This window comes from Pogoniulus pusillus, chromosome 34 (genome assembly GCF_015220805.1).
Source record: "Pogoniulus pusillus isolate bPogPus1 chromosome 34, bPogPus1.pri, whole genome shotgun sequence".
Classification (NCBI taxonomy): Eukaryota; Metazoa; Chordata; class Aves; order Piciformes; family Lybiidae; genus Pogoniulus; species Pogoniulus pusillus.
Genome location: NC_087297.1, coordinates 2,329,885 through 2,352,016, shown reverse-complemented (window position 1 = coordinate 2,352,016; position 22,132 = coordinate 2,329,885). Strand labels below are relative to the sequence as shown.

The following is a 22,132-nucleotide window of genomic DNA, read 5'->3' as shown; positions in this document are numbered from 1 at the left end:
CACCTTGGTCACTCCACAGCTGTTCTCAACAGAGCCAATGGCAGGAGCAGTGTGGGCAGCAGGACAAGGGAGGTGACTCTGCCCCTGTGCTCAGCACTGCTCAGGACACACCTGGAGTGCTGTGTCCAGTTCTGGGCTCCTGAATTCAAGAGAGATGTTGAGGTGCTGGAAGGTGTTGAGGGAAGGGCAGCAAGGCTGGGGAGGGGCCTGGAGCACAGCCCTGTGAGGAGAGGCTGAGGGAGCTGGGGGTGTGCAGCCTGCAGCAGAGGAGGCTCAGGGCAGAGCTCATTGCTGCCTGCAGCTGCCTGCAGGGAGGCTGTAGCCAGGTGGGGTTGGGCTCTGCTGCCAGGCAGCCAGGGCCAAAAGAAGGGGACACAGCCTCAAGCTGTGCCAGGGCAGGTCTAGGCTGGATGTTAGGAGGAAGCTGTTGTCAGAGAGAGTGATTGGCATTGGAATGGGCTGCCCAGGGAGGTGGTGGAGTCTCTGTGCCTGGAGGTGTTGAAGCCAAGCCTGGCTGGGGCACTTAGTGCCATGGTCTGGTTGCTTGGCCAGGGCTGGGTGCTAGGTTGGGCTGGCTGAGCTTGGAGGTCTTTTCCAACCTGGCTGATTCTATGACTCCATGATTCAACAGCACACATGTAACTTACTGCCTGAAGCAGGAGATTATCAGCACCCTGGAAGAACAACGGCTGAGGTAACTGCTGACACGGTTAGAGAGTCTCTTGACATCCCAGAAGCTGTCCCAGCCTTCTCCAGGAGGTCACCAATTAAAAGCAAAGACAAACTCAAAGAGCAAAGGAGCAAAACTCATGGCCAGGGTCCTTTTAATTTTACTCAGGAATATAAAAGTGCCAAGTTCTGTAAATTAACACCATTTACAGTACACCACAAGAAATCTGCCACCTGGTGACAGCTAAAAACTCTTAGGTCTTGGAAATGAGATAAAAACTGCATCACCAGCAACAAAAACAAAAGACCTGACACAGCAGAGAGAGTCTGAAGACATTAACTAGCAAGATGCACATCCCATTATTGCTATTAGACCATGCCTCCGAGTTCCCAGGTAGAAAAACTCAGCAGCTGACACAAAACCACCCAACTGAATGTTCTTTTCCTCATCACAGGCACAATCTAACATTAAAGAGAAACCATTTGACATTTACAAGGCAGGAGATTCTCCCCCAAGGAGAAGAAAACCCCCGATGAAGGTGGAAGCAGTTGTACTTGAGTGATGAGCTGCTAAATGCACAGAAGAGCTGAGCTGCAGCTGGCACAGGGTGGAGCTGTCAGATGGATGTGTGGTGTCCTTCCAGCCTTCACTGCTGGCCTGCTGAGAAGAGGCCCCTCAGTAAATCTACTCCAGCTTTGCTCCAGTACGTAGAGCCCAACACTAAGGGCATGCAGGTGTGTCCTGGGCAAGCCCAGGCTGAGGTTTGCTGTAAGCAGTGTTTGTCAGTGTGCACCATGGCTACTTACAGCCCACAGGGACTGTGCCTCTGCCTGAAACCACATGGAACAGTCAGGGCAGAAGGAGATTCCCACCTCTGAAATCATGATTTGAACTCTAAGTAGTCACTATATATACACTACACTTTCTAGTCAGTGCTTACTTGGACTCACCAAATAAGGTGGAACACTCATTTAAGGACTCAAGATTACTGTCCTAAGCCAAACCAAGCCCCCCCAGTGTGCCACCTGTAGCACACCCAGGACAATAAAACTGCTCTTCAGGGAGTCTCTCCTCCAGGAGCTGCACCAGAAGCGTCTCACTGCTCTAGGAATGCCTTTCATAGCAGCAACTGTGTCGTTCCAGAGGGAAAGTCAGGAGTCTCCACCACTGCCTTCGGCCTGCCTAACAGGGCAAGGCTCTTCTCCTCCATATCAGTCTTGCTTTAGATGCAACCTCAAAAGCAAATCCATGAAGGTTAGGTGAGGGCAAGCTCTCCACCTCTGGCAACACATTCTACAAAGCAAAAAGGGGAAGGTGGAGGGAAGCCAAAAGTTTTAGTTTAGGACCTGGTTAAGGCAACCTGACCAAAAGGAAAGATAAGGCTTTTGGATAACTACTTCCAAGGGCATTCAGTCTCCTTAGCTTGGCAAAGCAACAGAACTCGACTCACTTGCTGGGCAGATTTCCAATCAGAAGCTGCTTTAAAAGCTCCTTTCCTAGAATATGGCATTAATGAAGGTCAAGCAGCAGGAGATGGTGCAGCCAAAAGTAGCCAAAGCAAGCTACAGACAAGCACACAGATGGCCAAGGGTTAACAGAATTCCATGGGCAGGATAAAAACTTCTAAGCTCTCTGAGCTATTCCAACTACATTTTAACACCATAGAGACTTGGGATAGCCTAGCAGTGGTCTAACTACCAAAGGAGATCTGGGGGCTTGGCTGTTCTAAAATTAGCAACACTGGATGCAAATGTTGGCTTAAAGAGTAGAGTTGACTTTAAGAGCTGGCTTTAAGAGTTGACTTTAACAGGTGGCTTTAAGAATTTGCTTTAAGAGCTGGCTTTAAGAGGTGGCTTTGAGAGCTGACTTTAAGAGATGGCTTCAGGACCTGACCTTAAGAGGTGGCTTCAAGAATTGGCTTTAAGAACTGGCTTTAAGAGCTGGCTTCAAGAGTTGACTTTAAAGTTGCCTTTCAGAGCTGGCTTTAAGAGTTGGCTTTAAGAGTGCCACGGTCTAGTTAATTAGAAGGGTTAGGTGATAGGTTGGACTCAGTGATCTCAAAGGTCTTTTCCAGCCTGGTTAATTCTGTGAGTGGACTTTTTGGGAGCTGACTTTGAGAGTTGCTTAAATTTACCAAAGCCTCCCAGCACAGCAATGGATCACATATAATTACTTAACAATAGACAATCCATTCCTGTTTTGAGGGGGGTTGGTAATGTTGTGACAGGTAATCATGTGGCCAAGTGCCTAGAAGTTAAACTGGTTACTAAAAGCACATACCAGGGATTAAAAACAGAAAAGCTTCTAAATTGCAATAACATCCAGAAGAAAGAGAGCAAATAAAGCCACCTCTAATCATCTAGCACAGTGTCAGATCTTACTTCCAGCACTCAAATGAGGCTACCCAATCCCACATTCCTCCCCAGAACACTGACAACCAGCACCTCCTCTTCAGATCAAGGCCTTCTCCACCCAGCTCCACCTCAGAAACCCTGCTGGCTTTGCAGGGGAAGTCAGGCCAGACTCAGTGCAACATCACTCAAACTGAAGTAAGAGCAAAAAAGACACCTGGTGTGTGACCTTCCTCTGCATTGCCCTCACTTTGAGAGGCAAAGGTGAGCTGAAGCCACATCCATCCTTCCCTCTTCAGCCAAGGCCCTGAAGCATGTTTGACTCAGCTACACTAACTCCCTCCTTGACACTTGAGTGCCAGCTCTGACCTACTGCACCATGAACTTCTCCATCTAAGTGCCCATGGGAGTCCAATCCCTGCAAATCCATCCTCAGAAGGAGCTCTGCTGAATCCAGCATTCAGTTCATTCCCTTTGCTTGGGTTTTTTAATACCTTTAAAGGTCACTGCTGTGAAGATGCAGCAGCTTGAATGAAAACTGTGTCAAGCTCTTGTCCCTGCCATAACAGCCAGAATCTGAAGAGCAGGCACAAGTGCTGCCCACACTAACTGTATAGCAAACAACAAACTCTGGGCTGGAATGTTCCAGAAGCAGAGATCCTAAACACTGACAAAACAAGAGCTGGCTGGGGAGGAAAGGACTTAAAAAGGGAGAGGAGTATAAAGTTTCAAATCCATACAGCACTCAGCATGAAGTCACTGACCTAAGATGCTGCAATTCAGTAAGATCTGCTTGCTTTTTCTTTGTGGCTAAACAGTTTTCCTCTTCCTGTGGATTGGCTAATTGGCTGAAAAACAGAAGAAAAGCTGTTCTGACCATTCCCAACTTCCACCCTTGCCACCACCTCCTTTTCTTGTGCTGTTCAAATCAAAGCCAGACATCCTCTCCTTAGCCTATTTTGGACCTAGGTCTATTTTAGAAGGTAAAAAACATTAAATCCCACCTGCCAGTACTGTGGAAGAACATCACCTGTGCTTATGTAGGCTCCCCCAGGCAGTCACAAGCGACTGTGTGCAGCCTGGGTGCAACAAAAGACAACCTGAAGAGTTAAGAACCCAAAGTCCCTTCACCTTCTGCCTGCCTGATTCGACTCCCAGGGAAAGCTGTCACGTTTTACTAAGCCACACCAACTGTGACCACACCACAGCAAAGTGTCTCTGGCACAAGTGGTTGGCAGAAGGAAAGCTGATCTTCCCAACAGCTTTCTTCTTCTGCTTCATCTTAAAGTGCAGAAACTGGGGGAGAGGAGGGGGGGGCAGGATGTCCTGCGCGTCACTGCGGCACCACTTCCCTCAGGGAGGCTAAGGCTGCGTGGATGCGGACGTGCAGTCTGTTCTCAAAGTCATAGCCACTGAACTCCTCCTGGGGGGACAAAACCAGCAAGGGACTGTTAGCAACAGAAGGTCCTCTTCAACATCTTCATTGATGATCTGGACCAGGGGATTGAGTCCAGCAGCAGTGAGTCTGCAGATGACACCAAGCTAGGAGCAGCTGTGGAGCTGTTGGAGGGGAGGAGAGCCCTGCAGAGGGACCTGGCCAGGCTGGATGGGTGGGCAGAGGCCAAGGGGATGAGACTGAACAAGGCCAAGTGCAGAGATCCACACTTAAGTCATGTCACAGCAGCCTGCAGGGCAGAGGTGAGCTGCAGAAGGCTGCTTGCAAGGTTCTACACTTAAGTCATGTCACAACAGCCTGGAGGGCAGAGGTGAGCTGCAGAAGGCTGCTGTGACATCCCCACACACTTCAGGCAGAAATGCCACGCTGGTGAGGAGAGCAGAAGGCTCCCAGTCCCAGCATGCTGCTGGGGTCCCAACGTGCCTGGAACAGCACCAAGGAACTCCTGACAGTCCAAAAGTTCTCCAATATCCCAACGTGGCTGTGCTGCTGTGACCCAGAGCAGAGCTGGCTCTGCTCAGCTCAGTCTCTGCCCAGGGCCAGCACCTCCTGCAGCTCAGGGCAGGTTTGCACAGCCAGGGGCTGCTGCCAGCAGTGAGAACCTGATGGGCAGAGCTAGCACCAAGGGTTGGGCTGCAGGGCAAGGGCACTGCCACAGCTTGTATGCCACCTTGGGCTGCAGGAAGTCAGAGGTGGCTCCTGCAGGGAGGAGCAGGTAGGAGAGGTGACCCTCAAGTGACCACCAAGGGATTGCAGCCCATGGAGGTCTTGTTCCTTATCCAGGGTCAGGCCTCTTCTCCAGGGGCTGCTGTCTGAGCAGCACGCTCTCTGCTCTGCCTCTGATCCCAGTCTGTGTGATCCTGAATCCAATTTCAGAAAGCAGCTCCTGACTGGTTCCCACTTGCTGGGGAGTCCAGCCTGGGACTTCTGCCACAGCACCAGTGGAGATGGTGACTGACTGCCAGCAGCAGCTGGGTTCCACACTGGTTTGTAACTCTTTGCATCTATTTCATTGCACTGGTATCATTTCTCCGCACCAAGGCAGGAACCAGATGGAACAGACAAGGAGTGAAGAGTTCTCAACTTTCCTGTAGCTAAAACTCAGTTGACAACTTTGGCCTGGTTCTCCATGCCACAGTCTCTATCTCATGCATTAATGCACAGCTACATGAGTGCTGGAGGTTAAGGGACACCAACACTCAAGACTCCATTCCCTGCCCCCAGGCTGCACAGAACACAAGCTCCTGAGTGCACTCATGGCAGAAACAGCAGTGTGAAAATGTCTCAGTCCTTACCTTGGCTTGCAGAAGTAAGGTTTTGCCTCTTGGCACAGTCTGCAAGAAAACCAACCTTGTGTTAGGAACAGGCTGCAGATGGATCACAGGATCACAGAACTAAGCAGGTTGGAAAAGACCTCTGAGATCATCCAGTCCAACCTAGCACCTAACACCTTCTGATCAACTAACCCCTGGCAGCAAGTGCCTCATGCAGCCTTCCCTTCAACACCTCCTGCCACGGCGACTCCGACACCTCCCTGGGCAGCCCATTCCAATGCCAATCACTCTCTCTGACAACAACTTCCTCCTAACATCCAGCCCAGACCTGCCCTGGCACAGCTTCAGGCTGTGTCCCCTTCTTCTGTCCCTGGATGCCTGGCAGCAGAGCCCAACCCCACCTGGCTACAGCCTCCCTGCAGGCAGCTGCAGGCAGCAATGAGCTCTGCCCTGAGCCTCCTCTGCTGCAGGCTGCACCCCCCCAGCTCCCTCAGCCTCTCCTCACAGGGCTGTGCTCTAGGCCTCTCCCCAGCCTTGCTGCCCTTCTCTCAACACCTTCCAGCACCTCATTATCTCTCTGGAGAACTGAGGAGCCCAGCCCTGGACACAACACTCAAGGTGATGCCACCAAACACACTTTCAGGGCATGGCCTGGGCAGGCTAGCATGGCATCTCTGCCTTAAAGCAAGGCCCTGGGCAGACAGAACTCTCTCAAATCAGGAAACCAGAAGCAGTCATGAGGCACCCCAGAAATGCAGAACTGCATCTGCCTGGTTTTTAAATGCAAGCTGCTGCTGGTGAGCTGCAATGATGCACAGGGAAACAAAGGAGGCTGCAGCAAAGCCACTCACTGGTAACAGAGTTACTTCTGCTCCTTCCAGGTTTAAGTCACAAAAGGTTACTGCAGTGTAACCATGGAACCACAGAACTGCTGTTAAAAAGCTTTTTAAAAGCTTTTCCAAGCCAAACAATTCTCTGAGTTTCCAAATAGGCCCAGCCAGCAGGGGCTCGTGAAGGGCAGGTCCTGCCTGACCAACCTCATTTCTTTTCATGTCAAGATGACCACTGGGAGAGGGAAAGGCTGTGGGTGTTGTCCACCCAGACTCTGGAAAAGCCTTTGCCACTGCTCCCCACAGAATTCTTGTGGCCAAACTGGCTGCTGCTGGCTTGGCTGAGCACAGCTCTGCTGGGCAGAAGGGCCCAAAGGGTGGTGGTCAGTGGATCTAAACCCAGCTGGCAGCTGGGCACAAGTGGTGTTGCTCAGGGCTCATGTAGGGACCACTTCTGTTTGACATCTTTATTGATGCCCTTGATGCAGACAGTGTCAGCAGTCAGCTCACAGATGACACTGAGTCAAGTGGCAGTGTAGGCCTGCATGAGGGTAGGGAGGCTCTGCATAGATTGGCTCCATGGCCAATGCTAATGAGATGAGCTTCAACAAGGCCAAGTGCCAAGTCCTGCATTTGGGCCACAACAACCCCAAGCAGTGCTCCAGGCCTGGGGCAGTGTGGCTGGAAAGCTGCTGGCAGGAAGGGACCTGGGGGGTGTAATGGACAAGCAGCTGAATGTGAGCCAGCAGTGCCCAGGTGGCACAGAAAGCCAAAGGCATCCTGGCTGGGGTCAGAAGTGCTGTGCCCAGCAGCAGCAGGGAGGGGATTGTGGACTCTGCTCTGGGGAGGCCACAGCTGCAGTGCTGTGTTCAGTCTGGGGCAGCTCAGTACAAGAGGGATGTGGAGGTGCTGGAGCCAGTGCAGAGGAGGGCAGGGAAGCTGTGAGGGGCCTGGAGAGTGAATCTGCTGAGGAGAGACTGAAGGAGCTGGGGATGGTTGGTGTGAAACAGAGGAGGCTGAGGGCAGAGCTCAGCACTGTCTGCAGCTGCCTGAAAGGAGGCTGTGGAGAGGCTGCTGCTGGGCTCTGCTCACAGGAAATTAGTGCCAGAAGCAGAGGGAATGGCCTCAAGCAGCCACTGGGTTGGTTTAGACTGCACAGTAGGAAACATTTTTCCCAGCAGGAGTGGTCAGGGAATGGAGTGTGCTGCTCAGGGAATGTGGAGTCCCCAACCCTGGGTGTGTTAAAAAGTCGCTTTGCTGTGGTGCTTGGGGCTATGGTTTAGGGTGAGCCTTGCAGAGTAGGGATCTGGGCTGGGCTTGGTACTTCTGAGGGGCTTTGTCAGCCTGAATGCTGCTGTGGCTCTGTGACACAGGTCATGCTCTTACCTCTGGGGTGTCCAGGAGAAGGCAGCCAAGCTCATAGCAAGCATAGGGCTGGACGTAGGAGTTGTTCTGATGGCACAACTCGTCTTTAGCAGCTCGCTGGAAGCACTGCAAGGAGAGAGACCAGAAAAGAGATTGCACCAACAGACTGAAACTGCCTGCTTGGTACTCTAAGGAAGCCCACAACTTCCAGAACCAGAAGTCAGCTCAAAGCTAAACTGAGGACACAGCAGCAGTTTCCAGCAGTACAGGACCTTGAAGCAAGGACCCAGACACTTTCAGCAACGCTGCTGGACCAAAGCTAAGTCCTTAGTTTGGATTTCCACACAGTGCTGTCTTGGTTGCCTCAAGAGTTCCAACTTGATATTCAACAGATCTAACAAAAACCTTCAGTGTCCTTCTTGGAGAGAGGGGCCCAGAGGTGAACCCAGCACTCAAGGTGTGGCCTCACCAGTGCTCAGTACAGGACAACCACTTCCCCACTCCTGCTAGCCACATTACTTCTGATCCAGGCCAGGAGGCTGGTGGCCACCTGGGCTCACCCTGGCTCACCTTCGGCTATCACCCCCCAGGTCCTTTTCTGCTGGGCAGTTTCCAGCCACTCTGCTCCAAGCCTGGTGGTGTTGTGGCCCAAGTGCAGGACCCAGCACTTGGCCTTGAACCTCATCTCACTGGCCTCAGCCTGGGCAGGTGCCTCTGCAGTCCCTTCTTGCCCTCCAAGGGGTCAGCACTGCCACTTCATTTCAGACATGCTGAACCAGGAGATTTGGCAAGAATCTGCCATGCTCTGCTGGAACTCAGAGAACAGAACCACCAACAGCACTGAGAACTCAAGGCTTGCCTAACTCTCACTCAGCAACACTGACTGCTCAACAGAACACCATCAACTGACAACTCACCTGGACAGCATCTTCAGAATTTCCTAAGCACTTGTGGATGGCACCAAGGAGCAAATTCCTCAACCCAACAGCTGATGAATCATCAACATCCTGACAAGCTGCATGAAAAGACTCCAGTGAACAAAGCAGATGGACTGAAAACCTTCCTTAGGCAACAACTTTGTCACCTTTAGTCTGATGAGTGCATTTAAGCAGGAAAAGGAGACAACAGTAACATATATCTATGAACAAGCAGCATCGGTGCCATGGTCTAGTTGACTGGATAGGGCTGGGTGCTAGGTTGGACTGGATGAGCTTGGAGGTCTCTTCCAACCTGCTTGATTCTATGATTCTATGATTTGGCTCCTTTGAAATCCAGTCCATTTTGCATGAACCTGATCACCAAGCACCCTGTTCACTGATGAGAACAATTCCTGACAGCAATGAGCAGGCTGAGGTCTGAGGCAGTTGGTGTGTTCTCCTCAGCAGAGGTGAAGGATCCAGCTCTCCTGGCTTTCAAACGCTCACTAGAAGGTCAGGTTAAGCCTTATGAGGAAGGGCTGAGAGCCCTGGGGTTGGTTAGTGTGGAGAGGAGAAGGCTGAGAGGGAATCTGAGCAATGGCTGTAAATAGCTGAGGGCTGGGGGTCAGGAAGGAAGGGACAGGGACAGGCTCTGCTCACTGCTCCCTGGGACAGGACAAGCAGCAATGGATGGAAGCTGCAGTACAGGAGGTTCCAGCTCAGCACAAGGAGAACTTCTTGAGTGTAAGAGTCCCAGAGCCCTGGCACAGGCTGCCCAGAGAGGTTGTGGAGTTTCCTTCTCTGGAGCCTTTCCAGTGCTGTCTGGAAGTGTTCCTGCATGACCTGTGCTGGATTCTCTGTTCCTGCTCTGGCAGGGATCTTGGACTGGAAGCTCTCCAGAGGTCCCATCCAACCCCTAACACCCTGTGAGCCTGTGATAATCACCTCCTTCAAGTGCTATGGGAAAATGGTCTGTGCTGTATGTTGAAAGAAAAAATACACAGACCAAGTTACCAGGAGCACTTCATGGAATCACAGAATGGTTTTGGCTGAGAGAGCCCTCCCCAAGGTCATCCAACCCTCAACCCAACACCACCATGGCCAGTAAACCATGCCATGGCCATGTTTCTGGAACACCTCCAGAGATGACAAAGCTCAGACAAAGCTCATTTGTTCTGAACTGAAGCCAAGTGATAGGCAGAGAAAAATCTGGACTAAAGCACCCAGATGAGGCTATTTTGGCAACCCCACTCACAGTGCTGAAGAGGGCACAGGGCTTATTTGCCAGGCCTGAGCCTGACCACAAGCCAGGGACAGACTGTGCTCAGCTGAGTACTGCTGCTTCCCAATGCATGTAACCATCTCTAGACGAGCACAGGGGCAGAAGAACCTCCCTTGTCCTGCTGCCCACACTGCTCCTGAGCCAGCCCAGGATGCCACTGGCTCTGCTGCCCACCTGGCACTGCTGCCTCCTCTGCAGCTCCTCTCTGCCAGCACCCCCAGCTCCCTCTCTGCCTGGCTGCTCTCAGCTGCTCTGGCCCCAGCCTGTAGTGCTGTTTGGGGTTGTTGTGGCCAAAGTGCAGAACCCTGCACTTGGCCTTGTTCAGTCTCATCCCCTTGGCCTCTGCCCACCCATCCAGCCTGGCCAGGTCCCTCTGCAGGGCTCTCCTCCCACCAACAGCTCCACAGCTGCTCCTGGCTTGGTGTCATCTGCAAACTCACTGCTGCTGGACTCAATCCCCTGGTCCAGATCCTCATTTGTACTGTACAGGACTGTGCCCAGCTCTGATCCCAGCGGGGCACCACTGGTGACTCTTAACCCATAACCCAACTATGACAGCTGTGAAAAACTGAGATTTGACTGCCCAGGAAGGTGGTGGAGTCACCAACCCTGGATGTGTTTAAAGGTTGTCTGGGTGTGGTGCTCGGGGCTCTGGTTTAGGGTGAGCCTTGCAGGGTAGGGATCTGGGCTGGGCTTGGTGCTGAGGGGCTTTGCCAGCCTGAATGCTGCTGTGAGTCTGGGAAGCCTTTGGACATTACACAACTCAGGGCTGTCAACTCCCAGGCCTCACAGAATCTGTGGACACAAATTCATTCCTAGTCAGCTTCTAGCCCTGAAGAGAAGCCTGGGAACTTGCCAGGCAAACTACAGCCCAACTGTGCAAGAGAAGAGGAACAAAACTAAGGAAAAAGAACTGTTATGACCTCACCATGAGGCTTGAAATCTGGGCCCAAGCCAACCTCATGAAGTTCAGCAAGAGCAAGGTCCAGCACCTGGGTCAGAGCAATCCCAAGCACAAACCCAGGCTGGGAGAGGAATAGCTCAAAAGCAGTGTGGAGGAGAAGGATTTGGAGGTGGCAGCTGATGAAAAACTCAACATAAGCTGGCAATGGTCACTGGCAGCCCAGAAGGCAGCCTTGTGCTGAGCTGCATCCAAAGCAGGGAGAGCAGCAGGATGAGAGAGAAAGCTGCAGGGAGATCTTAGAGCAGCCTTCCAGTACCTGAAAGAGGCTACAAGAAAGCTGGGGAAGGACTTTTGACAAGGACTTGCAGTGACATGGGGCAATGGTTTGAAGCTGGGAGAGGGCAGATTGAGACTGGAGATTAGGATGAAATTCTCTGCAGTGAGGGTGGTGATACTTTGGCACAGGTTGCCCAAGGAGGCTGTGGATGTCCTGCACCAGGAGGTGTTCAAGGCCAGGCTGGATGAGGCCCTGAGCAAGTTGGGCTGGTGGGAGGTGTCCCTTCAAGGTCCCTTCCAACCCAATCCATTCTAGGGATCCACACTTACCCTTTGGCTACTGAAGCTGTTTAACTGTGAGAGACACACAGAGGCTGAACTTTTCATGCTGCAACAATCAGCAGCTCCACACAACAGAAGACAATTATAACCAAAGCAAACAAAGGAAGGAAGGAGGCATTTTGTACCTTGGCTCATATGCTGCAAGTTGGAGAGGGAGCAGTTTGGAAGGGCCTTCCATAAGTACAGCACCTCAATGGAGGCCAGCACACAGAGCTCTTTTGTTGGCATTTGTTTTCTGAACCTCTCTGCCTGCAAAGCAAGGAGAAAGAGGGAAGGGAGATCTGTCAGCTGCCCCTTCACAGGCACACACTCTTCACTGGCAACACAACACAAACCAGCTCTGTCCCCATGAAAGCATCCCACAGAGCCATCAAAATACAGCAGGTGGTAACCTAAAGGCTTTAAGACTAAGCCAAACCTTTCAGTTCACTGCAGAGCTCACTCAGGGACTTAAACCAAAGCTTTCCTGCATGCAGACTGATCTGGTTTATTGCACTGCACAACCTCAAGTACCCACTGACTGAAACAGAGTCACAGAATGGCTCAGGTGGGAAGGGACCTTACAGACCATTTAGGGAATGGTTTTTTTCCCAGCAGGAGTGGTCAGGCACTAGAACGTGCTGCCCAGGCAGGTGGTGGATTCACCAACCCTGGGTGTGTTTGAAGGGTTGGATGTGGTGCCTGGGGCTATGTTTTAGTGTGCACCTTGTAGAGTAGGGATATGGGTTTGGCTTGGTGATCCTGAGGGGATTTGCCAGCCTGAATGGTTCTGTGCTGCTCAAGGCTGCATCCATCCTGGCCTTGAACACCCCCACAAAGGAGGCAGCCACAACCTCCCTGGGCAGCCTGTTCCAGAGCCTCACCATGCTCAGACTGAAAAACTTCTTCCTCAGCTCCACTCTCACCCTGCTCTGCCTCAGCTCCAAACCATTCCCCATGTCCTGTCTCCAGACACCCTCAGCAAAAGTCTCTCTGCAGCCTTCCCACAGGATCCCTTCAGGCACTGGCAGCAGCTCTAAGGTCCCCCTGGAGCCTTCTCCTCTGCAGGCTGCACACCTTCAGCTCCCTCAGCCTTTGCTCACAGCAGAGCTTCTCCAGCCCTGGCAGCATCTCTGTACCCTCCTCTGGCCTCACTCCAGGAGCTCTGTGGCCCTTTTATGCAGGGGACACAGACCTGGACACAAGGTGGGGTCTCAGCAGAACATCTGCAAAGAACATCTGCAAAATCATCACTTGGGAGATATCTCTTTGACAACTCCCAGCCTTCAAAAAAAACTACAGCTCTGACAAACAGAGAAGAAGGAGGCAGAAAGGCAAAGCATTAGGAAAACCAGCAAGGCAGCAGCAGAATCCTGTTGTTCTCTTTAGCTGTAAAGTCAGCAGCTAATTCCCATTTCCTTTGCTAGGGCCTTCAAATACATGTCATGATCCTTTTGCCATCTGAAGCCTTCCCACTGACCCTACAGGAGCAGCACAGCAGAAACCAGAGGCAGCCTGGAGAAAGCAGCACTGCTAAAGGAGCCAGCCAAAGCCCCCCGTGCGATTGCTGCACTGACCCACTGCAGCCTGGGCTCAGCCAAACCTTTTTCACTGAGAACTGCTCAATCTGATTGTTTTTCCTCTTGAAAAGCTTCTGGACCTCCTTGAACACGTTCTGAGCACCACTGACATCACCAGTGGCTCCTTGACACACTGCAAGAGCAGAGAAACAAAAAGGTGTTAAGGCTGCTGGGAGATGAAACAGGAGAAACCAAGGTAAGACATCATATGGCTGCAGAAAAGCACAGCCCACACTGGCCCCCAGAAAGGCTCTGGACTGAGGCTTTGACCATGATGCAGAATCCAGCTCCCCTAGGTGCCCACTGTGACCAGAGAGTGATTCTTTCTCATAGAATCACAGAGTGGCAGGGGTTAGAAGGAACCTCTGGAGATCATTGCGTCCATCCCCTCTGCCAGAGCAGGTCACACAGGAACACATCCAGGTGGGATCTGAAAGTCTCCAGAGAAGGAGACTCCACACCCTCTCTGGGCAGCCTGCTCCAGGGCTGCAGCATCCTCACACCAAAGAAGTTTCTCCTCAGGATGGAGCTTCCTGAGTTCCAGTTGACATCCACTGCCCCTTGCCCTATCACAGCACACCACTGAAAAGAGCCTGACCCCTTCTTCTTGACACCCACCCCTCAGATATTTATAGACCTTGCTCAGATCCCCTCCCAGCCTTCTCCTCTGCAGGCTAACCAGCCCCAGGGCTCTCAGCCTTTCCTCATCACACAGAGGGCCCAGTCCCTTCAGCATCCTCGTAGCCTCCCTTGGAACTCTCTCCAGTGCCTCTTGAACTGGGGAGCCCAGAACTGGACACAGCAGTCCAGTAGTGGTCCCACAAGGGCAGTGCAGAGGGGCAGGAGAATCTCCCCTGACCTGCTGGCCACATATGCCCCCCAGGATGCCACTCAGACACATGGCAAGAACTATACCCACCTAACCTCTGAGCACTGCCTCATGGCACCTCTGCAGTACAGCTACAGGACCTGTCACAACACTGGTAACCAGAATTGCATCTACATCCAGAAGGAGAGAGGTGGGGGAGAGAGGAAGTCCTCAGGCATGAGTGTGCATGCAAGTGTGCAGCACACAAACAAACACCATCATGAAAGCCAAGCCTGGCACAAAGCCCCAGAGGCAGCAGGCAGGGAGAAGGCACAACCTGCCCTAGCAAGTTGCCCAACACAAACCAGTGCCAAAAGCCTCTTAGGTCACTGACTGATCCCCTCTCCACCAGACTGAGTGCACTCACCTGCTGTTAAATAAGCATAGTAGCACTGGGACCACCTGGACTCGTTTTTAAGCCTCTCAAAGGATTCAAATGCATCTTTGAAATTCATCTCGATCATGCTGCACCAACCTAAAAACAAAGCAGAGGCAGAGAAAGCACAGCACTTCAGATCTGCTGTCAGCAGCACAGGACAGCCAGGCTGGAGAGGGAGTGACAGGAAGAGGGGCAATGGCTGTGAGCTGAAGACAGGAAACTGAGGCTGGAGATCAGACAGAAATTCTCTGCAGTGAGGCTGGTGAGACACTGCAACAGGTTGCTCAGGGAGGCTGTGGATGTGCCCTGCCTGGAGGTGCTCAAGGCCAGGTTGGGTGAGGCCTTGAGCAAGCTGTGCTGGTGGATTAGGCAGAGGGGGTTGGGAATAGATGGTCTGTAAGGTGCCCACAACCCAACCCATCTGTGGCATTCAGTGGAGCTAGTTCAAGCTACAGCAGCAAGTCAGAAAGTGAGAACCAAAACAAACTGCTGTCAGATGTGCAAAGCCTGCTTCAAAGCCACAGGGAAATCACTGCATACCAAGGGGTTGGAAGGGACCTCCAGAGACCATTGCCAGAGCAGGATCACCTAAGGCAGGCCACACAGGAACACATCCAGACAGGTTCTGAGTCTCCACAACCTCTCTGGGCAGCCTGCTCCAGAGCTAGGTCACCCTCACAGTAAAGAGGTCTCACAATGAGGTGCTCCAGCTTGCATCCATCATTCCTCATCTTATCACTGGGCACCAGCAGGAAGAGCCTGGCACCTTCCTGACACCCACCCCTCAGATATGTAGACATTGATAAGGACCCAGTCCTGGTCAATATCTTGATTGATGATTTGCACCAGGGGCTTGAGTCCAGCATCAGTGAGCTTGCGGATGACACCAAGCTAGGAGCAGCTGTCCTGGTGTCATCTGCATTCTGTGCTTCTGTGCTCCACAGCCTCCCTGGGCAACCTGTGCCAGTGTCTCACCACCCTCACTGCAAACAACTTCTTCCTCAGCTCCAGTCTCAATCTCCCCTCCTCCAGCTCCAATGAGCTCCCTGGAGTGCAAACACATCCAACTCACCTATTTCATACAAGCAGACGTGTTGAATCTCCCTTTGGTCTGTTGCAAGTTCCAAAGCAGTGTGAAAGGAGGTCAAGGCACTGTTGATTTGACACTGGCAAGAGTGAAAGAAGAGGGAAAAAAAACCAACCAATTCAGATGACTGAAATGTGCAATGTGATGCTGAGAAAGTAACCATCCAGGTTTCTGTTAACAGGTATGGAAGAGCAACTCTCTTGTTACAAACTTCAACTGCTGCCACCCAGTTTGCAGCCTCTGGTTTGATGAGATGAAGGAGACACACAGAATCCCAGCATGGTGAGGGCTGGAAGGGACCTCTGGAGATCATCCAGTCCAACCCCCACCCTGCTAAAGCAGGGTCAGGCAGAGCAGGTTGTCCAGGCTCACAATGTCCACTGGGGTTTGGATTCTCTCCAGAGAAGTAGTCTCTATAACCTCTCTGGGCAGCCTGCTCCAGGGCTCAGCACCCTCACACCAAAGAAGTTTCTCCTCCTGTTCAGATGGAATCTCCTGGGTTCCAGTTTGCCCAATGCCCCTTGTCCTGTTACTAGGAACCACTGAGAAGAGTCTGGTCCCAGCCTCTTGCTCTCCATCCTTGATCAGATCCCCTCTCAGGTTGCTCTTCTTCAGGCCAGTCAGCCCCAGGTCAGAGAATGGGTTAGGTTGGAAGGGACCTCAAAGCTCAGCCAGTTTCAACCTCCTGCCATAGGCTTGGACATCTCACACTAGAACAGGTTGCTCAAGGCCTCATCCAGCCTGGTCCTGAACACCTCCAGGGAGGTTGTGGGGCACAGAAGCACCCAATGTGATCTTTGATCACATTGGGTGCTTCTGTGCCCCACAACCTCCCTGGGCAACCTGTGCCAGTGTCTCAGCACCCTCACTGCAGAGAATTTCTTCCTCACCTCCAGTTTCAACCTCCCCTCTGACAGAGTCAATCCATTGTCCCATGTCCTGCCACTCTCAGCCCTTGTCAGAAGTCCCTCCCCAGCTCTCCTGCAGCCCCTTCAGGCACTGCTAGGCTGCTCTAAGCTCTCCCTGCAGCCTTCTCTTCTCCAGCCCCAATTCTCCCAGCCTGTCCCCACAGGGTAGCTCCTCCAGCCCTTTGAGCATCTTCGTTACCTCCTCTGGACCCTCTCCAGCAGCTCCAGGTCCTTCTTGTGCTGGGGGCCCCGGAGCTGGAGGCAGTGCTGCAGGTGAGGGCAGAGCAGAGCAGAGGGGCAGAATCCCCTCCCTGTGCTGCTGCTCTCCCTGCTCTGGCTGCAGCCAGCACACAGCTGCCAGTGACCAGTGCCAGAGCAAAGCAGCTGCTCTGCACATCTTCTGGTCAGACAGAAGCAGCAGCTAGGAGCTGAGCAGTGCAAAGCTCTCACCACCAGCTTGCCTTGTCACCGGTTCTTAAAGAACAACTCAGCCAAAGGCAAGAGGCTGCTGAAGTGTTTGAGTAATATTCTGCAACACCTTTCCAGTGAATGCATTTCTGCAGAGGTCAGAGTTCCCCCTCAGCAACAGCAAACATCCTGCTCTGACCTCTTAAAAGCAAAAGCAGCCATTTGAGGGCAACCATTGCAGAGGATTAGCTGCACATGAGCAAACAACGCACAAGATGAAAAGGGGAAGAGAAATGCTGCAGAGTCAGCAGGGAACAGTTGGATTTCAGCTCTGCTAGCAAAACTCAAAGAGCTATTGATAGCATAAGGAAGGCAGCAGAGACCCAAAGCTCTTCCCTGTGCACAGAGCCACAAATGTATTGAGCAGCTGACAAGTAATTTTCAAGTGCCACTGATCAGATCAAAGAGCAGGTCTGGTATGTGAACCTGGAGCTAGGGAAGGAGAGCAGAGGTTGAGGGAGCTGGGGGTGCGCAGCCTGCAGCAGAGGAGGCTCAGGGCAGAGCTCATTGCTGTCTGCAGCTGCCTGCAGGGAGGCTGTAGCCAGGTGGGGTTGGGCTCTGCTGCCAGGCAGCCAGCAACAGAACAAGGGGACACAGCCTGAAGCTGAGGCAGGGCAGGTTGAGGCTGGATGTTAGGAGGAAGCTGTTGGCAGAGAGAGTGATTGGCATTGGAATGGGCTGCCCAGGGAGGTGGTGCAGTGGCCATGGCAGGAGGTGTTGAAGCCAAGCCTGGCTGGGGCACTTAGTGCCATGGTCTGGTTGGTTGGGCAGGGCTGGGTGCTAGGTTGGGCTGGCTGAGCTTGGATCTCTCGTCCAACCTGCTTGCTTCTATGATTCTATGCTTGTATGATTCTAAGTGCTCATCCTCCCTTCTCTCTTCTTGTTCCTTGGTGCCCAGTGACAGGACAAGGGCTGAGAGGCACAAACTTGCCCACAGGAAGTTGCATCTAAACATGAGGAACTGCTTTAATTTAAGGGTGCTGGAGCCTTAGAGCAGGCTGCCCAGAGAGGTGATGGAGTCCCTGAAGACACTCAAAGCCCACCTGGACGCATTCCTGTGTGATCTTCTCTAGGTGATCCTGCTCTGGCAGGGGGGTGGATCTCCAGGGGTCACTTCCCAGCCCTACTATGCTGTCATACCTTGCACCTGCATCTTTAGCCACAATTTGTTGCACCTTGCACAGCTTCTTCACGGCAGTGAAACGTCAAAACAAGAGAAACAACGAAAGGGTGGGGAGGAGAACAAAAGGTGGGGAGGAGAACAAAAGGTGGGGAGGAGAACAGAGCCCAAAGGAAACAGGGATGCAATACCTCTAATCGCTGTATCCTCCCCTTGAAGAACATGAAGAGAGAGGAGTTTGGATAAGCAGATTCTTTCTTTGCAAGAATTTCTTTTGCCTCTTTCAATCCTGCTTTGTTATCACTGCCATCGAGGGCAAAAAAGGGACGAACAACAGTGTGGTACCACAAGAGAGCTAATCTAAAAGGAAGAGAAGAGTAAGAAGGATTACAGCTCATGAACAGGAGTGGAAGGGCAACCTTCTGCACAGGGAGATTTGATACTTGTTCTGAGAGACAAAGACATTCATCTTTTCTTCCTACAGCCTGGCTTTAAAGCAAACATCCTGCTACTGCCACGCAGAAAGGTACTCCCAGCTTGCACCCGAACGCAGCACTCAGTGCATGCTACCCAAAGGTCACGTAAAAATGGAGTTGACAGCATCCAAGCAGCTCAGCTGAGCTTTACAACTCTGCATGTTCAAAAAGGAGCACCCCACAATGAACACTTGGAAGCTAATTGTCTGCTGGAGAGGGGAGGGGGGGAAAAAAAAATACTCCACAGCAAATCACCAACAAAACTGAACACAGCAGCAGCAGCAGGCACTTAAAATCAGCCACCAAAAAGGAGCATGGCCTGGGTTCAGGAGGGACATCCACGCCACCTCCAGCACTCCTGGTGGTAAGGGGAGAGCTGAAGGCTGTCCAAGATCATCTGAAGAAGGCAAACACCCTTAAGCATAGAATTTTTCTTCCCCAGAGGTGAGGAAGAACAAATCAGCAGGACCATTTAATCTTTAACCAATCAGAAGTGTAACTCTCTTTGGGCTCTGCTGCCAGCCTTTCAGAAGTGACACCTGATGGTGCTTTCAGGAGGTCCAGTCATAAAAGCATTCATTGGGAGATGCCAACCCCATTTCTGAGGGCACTTTAAACCAGGTTGGGCTAAGCCTTCCCTTTGAGAAACCAGCTGAAGGCTGAGGGCTAAAAAAAAATGAGCACACACAAACCACTCTGGGAAGAGTCTCAGGGCAGGTGCTACAATCAGCCTGGGAAAGATCTTTGCTTAACAGTGAGGGTAAAGAGCTAAGGGACATCAGTGACTCACACCCAACAGTGTCTGCTCCAAACAGGGCAGAGCATAAGCCAGGTAAATGCCCTCAGCCTTCAGGAGGTGCTTTACTTACTTGGCTGAGAGACTCCCAACAGCAGGTATCGAAGACCACAGCAAAACACCGCCAGGAAACCCAACCAGGTACCAACAACTACCAGCAGAGAGCTCTCCTACATTGCCAAGTGAGGAACCTACTTAAACCAGGGTACGTTAAAACAAGCAGCTGCAAGTTCCTTTTTACCTGCTGTCGTTTCCTTTACAGCAACATCAACTTTCTGGTTTTGCTTTCCAGTTTTACTCCCTTTTAGCACTAAGTTATCTACCAAAGCATTGCAATATAGCTACTCACGTAGCTAAAGGGGCCTTCATGTCCTTACTTTCACTTGCATACATCAGTGAAGAAAGCCCCTGTAGGCGGTCTCCAGGAAAACCCAGCAGGTTGATGATTTTGAGCAGGTTTGGGGGCACCATGGATATGCAAAGATGAAAAAGTCCATATCCAAAGCTAACAGCACCTTTCAGTCTGTTTAGGGCATCCTCCGTTACACCTTCTGCAGCAATATGATTATCATTTGCAGCATCACAAGGCAAGGGCTCCTGAGCTGTTTTCTTCTGATAGATTTCCTGCAGGGTGTTAATGTCTGTGTAGCACTTGTTGTAAATCTTCCAGGCTTTTCGGAGGATCCACCCACCTTTGATGTATGCTGAGAGGAAAGGGAGGAACAACAACCACAGGTGTCAGGAGAGGAGCGCAGCGAGCGGCAGGCTGATGAATCGCAGGGCGGATAGGGGCTGGAAGGGATCTCCACAGCTCATAGAGCCACAGAACGGTTTGGCTTGGGACATTAAAGATCAAACAGTTCCAACCCCTTGCTATGGGCAGGGACACCTCTTACCAGCACAGCCTCATCTAACCTGGTGCTGAACACCTTCAGGGAGGTTGTGGAGCACAGAAGCACCGAATGCGATCTTTGATCGCATTCGGTGCTTCTGTGCTCCACAACCTCCCTGGGAAACCTGTGCCAGTGTCTCACCACCCTCAACCTGTGCCAGTGTCTCACCACCCTCACTGCAAAGAATTTCTCATCTCCAGTCTCAATCTCCCCTCTTCCAGCTTTGATCCATTTCCCCCGTCTAAAGTCCTTGGAGTCCCTTCAGGCACTGGCAGGCTGCTCTAAGGTCTCCCTGCAGCTTTCTCTTCTCCAGGCTCAACAGCCCCAACTCTCCCAATCTGTTCCCACAGGGGAGCTTCCCTAGCTCTCTGATCACCTCCATGGCCTTCTCTGGATCCTCCCCAGCAGTTCCAGGTCCTTCTTGTGCTGGGGGCTCCAGAACAAGAGGCAGTGCTGCAGGTATGGTCAGAGCAGAGGAGAGGGGCAGAATCCCCTCCCTGATCCTGCTGGCTACACTTCCAGGTCACCTAGTCCAAATCCCCTGCAGTGAGCAGGAACATCCCCAACTACATCTGACTGCTCAGAGCCCCATCAAGCCTGACCTTGAACATCTCCAAGGATGGGGACCCCAGCACCTCCCTGGGCAAGCTGGGTTAGTGTTGCAGCAGCCCCACAGTAGAGAACTGGCACATCCTAGGATGCTCTGTTTGCATTGGCTTCCTGTATAAAGGATTTTCTAACAGCTCCCATCCTCTCACAGAGATCAGAGATTCATGGAACAATTTGGGTTGCAAAAGACCTCCAAGATCATAAAGTCCTAACACCACCATGGCCACAGGGGCTGCAAGAATGGGCACTCCACCACCTCCCTGGGCAGCCTCTGCCAATCCCTGGCCACACTTACACCAAAGACATTTTTCCTCCTCTCCAACCTAACCCTCCCCTGGCACAATTTCAGGCCACGTCTGATCTTTTCTATTGGGCACTACTAACTCTAGAGCTTTTCAACCAGGGACTTTAAACCCAGCAAGCAACACAAAGGGACAAACCCTGCAGCCCTACAGCAAGACAAGAGCCAGGGAGAAAGAGAGAGATCAAAGAACTCTGTGTTGGATTCTGCTCCACTGCAGAGTGGAGATGAAAAGGCTGCCTGGCAAATGGAGAAGAGATTAGACCTCTTAAGCCCCCAACGATGTCAAAAGAGAGCTGATGGGAAAACACAAAGCAAACTTCTTCCTTTGGGACAGATAATAGGATTGAACAATCTCATTGTTCAACTTCACCAATTGCCAGCCTCTCCCATGAACACCTTAGCATTAAACAGCACGGGAAGACCACAACAAAGGCATAACTGAGAAGGTCTTCACACCATTTTCCAGTTGCCCAACTTACTCAATTCCAAATGCAAGCTGGGGAGCTAAACTTCTCTATATAGCTGGGCTTAAGCATTCTCAGTTGAGAAGGAGTGACTGTCAGGCTCATCCCCCTCTGTACAGCAGGGTAAAGAAAGGTGTTACCCACAGAGACCTGCCTGCTTATTGAGCACTCAGTGCCAGCACAGCCTGGGATAATGGCAAGGGATAAGCCAAACACCAACACAGGCTGGACCTGCAAGTACCAACTGTGTCCAGTTCTGGACCGTTCAATTCAAGAGAGATGCTGAGGTGCTGGAAGGTGTTTGGAGAAGGGCAGCAAGGCTGGGGAGGGGCCTGGAGCACAGCCCTGTGAGGAGAGGCTGAGGGAGCTGGGGGTGTGCAGCCTGCAGCAGAGGAGACTCAGGGCAGAGCTCATTGCTGCCTGCAGCTGCCTGCAGGGAGGCTGTAGCCAGGTGGGGTTGGGCTCTGCTGCCAGGCAAGCAGCAACAGAAGAAGGGGACACAGTGTGAAGCTGTGGCAGGGCAGGTCTAGGCTG

The 22,132-nt window shown here is 52.1% G+C and overlaps 1 protein-coding gene across 2 annotated transcripts in view; it reads right to left on the bottom strand.

Moving 5' to 3' along the window:
- Window positions 1-3,216: 3,216 nt before the first annotated feature.
- Window positions 3,217-22,132, bottom strand: part of TTC39C (tetratricopeptide repeat domain 39C) — a 55,694-nt gene continuing 36,778 nt past the window's right edge. For both annotated transcript variants that reach the window (XM_064170618.1, XM_064170619.1), the window contains exons 5-14: window positions 19,678-20,032; window positions 18,248-18,416; window positions 15,546-15,639; window positions 14,462-14,569; window positions 13,250-13,359; window positions 11,793-11,916; window positions 8,864-8,961; window positions 7,968-8,072; window positions 5,773-5,811; window positions 3,217-4,444 (exon numbers count right to left, since the gene is read on the bottom strand). In XM_064170618.1, coding sequence (XP_064026688.1) covers window positions 4,355-4,444; window positions 5,773-5,811; window positions 7,968-8,072; window positions 8,864-8,961; window positions 11,793-11,916; window positions 13,250-13,359; window positions 14,462-14,569; window positions 15,546-15,639; window positions 18,248-18,416; window positions 19,678-20,032 — 1,292 coding nt within the window. In that variant the 3' untranslated portion in view covers window positions 3,217-4,354. The remainder of the gene's footprint in view (window positions 4,445-5,772; window positions 5,812-7,967; window positions 8,073-8,863; window positions 8,962-11,792; window positions 11,917-13,249; window positions 13,360-14,461; window positions 14,570-15,545; window positions 15,640-18,247; window positions 18,417-19,677; window positions 20,033-22,132) is intronic.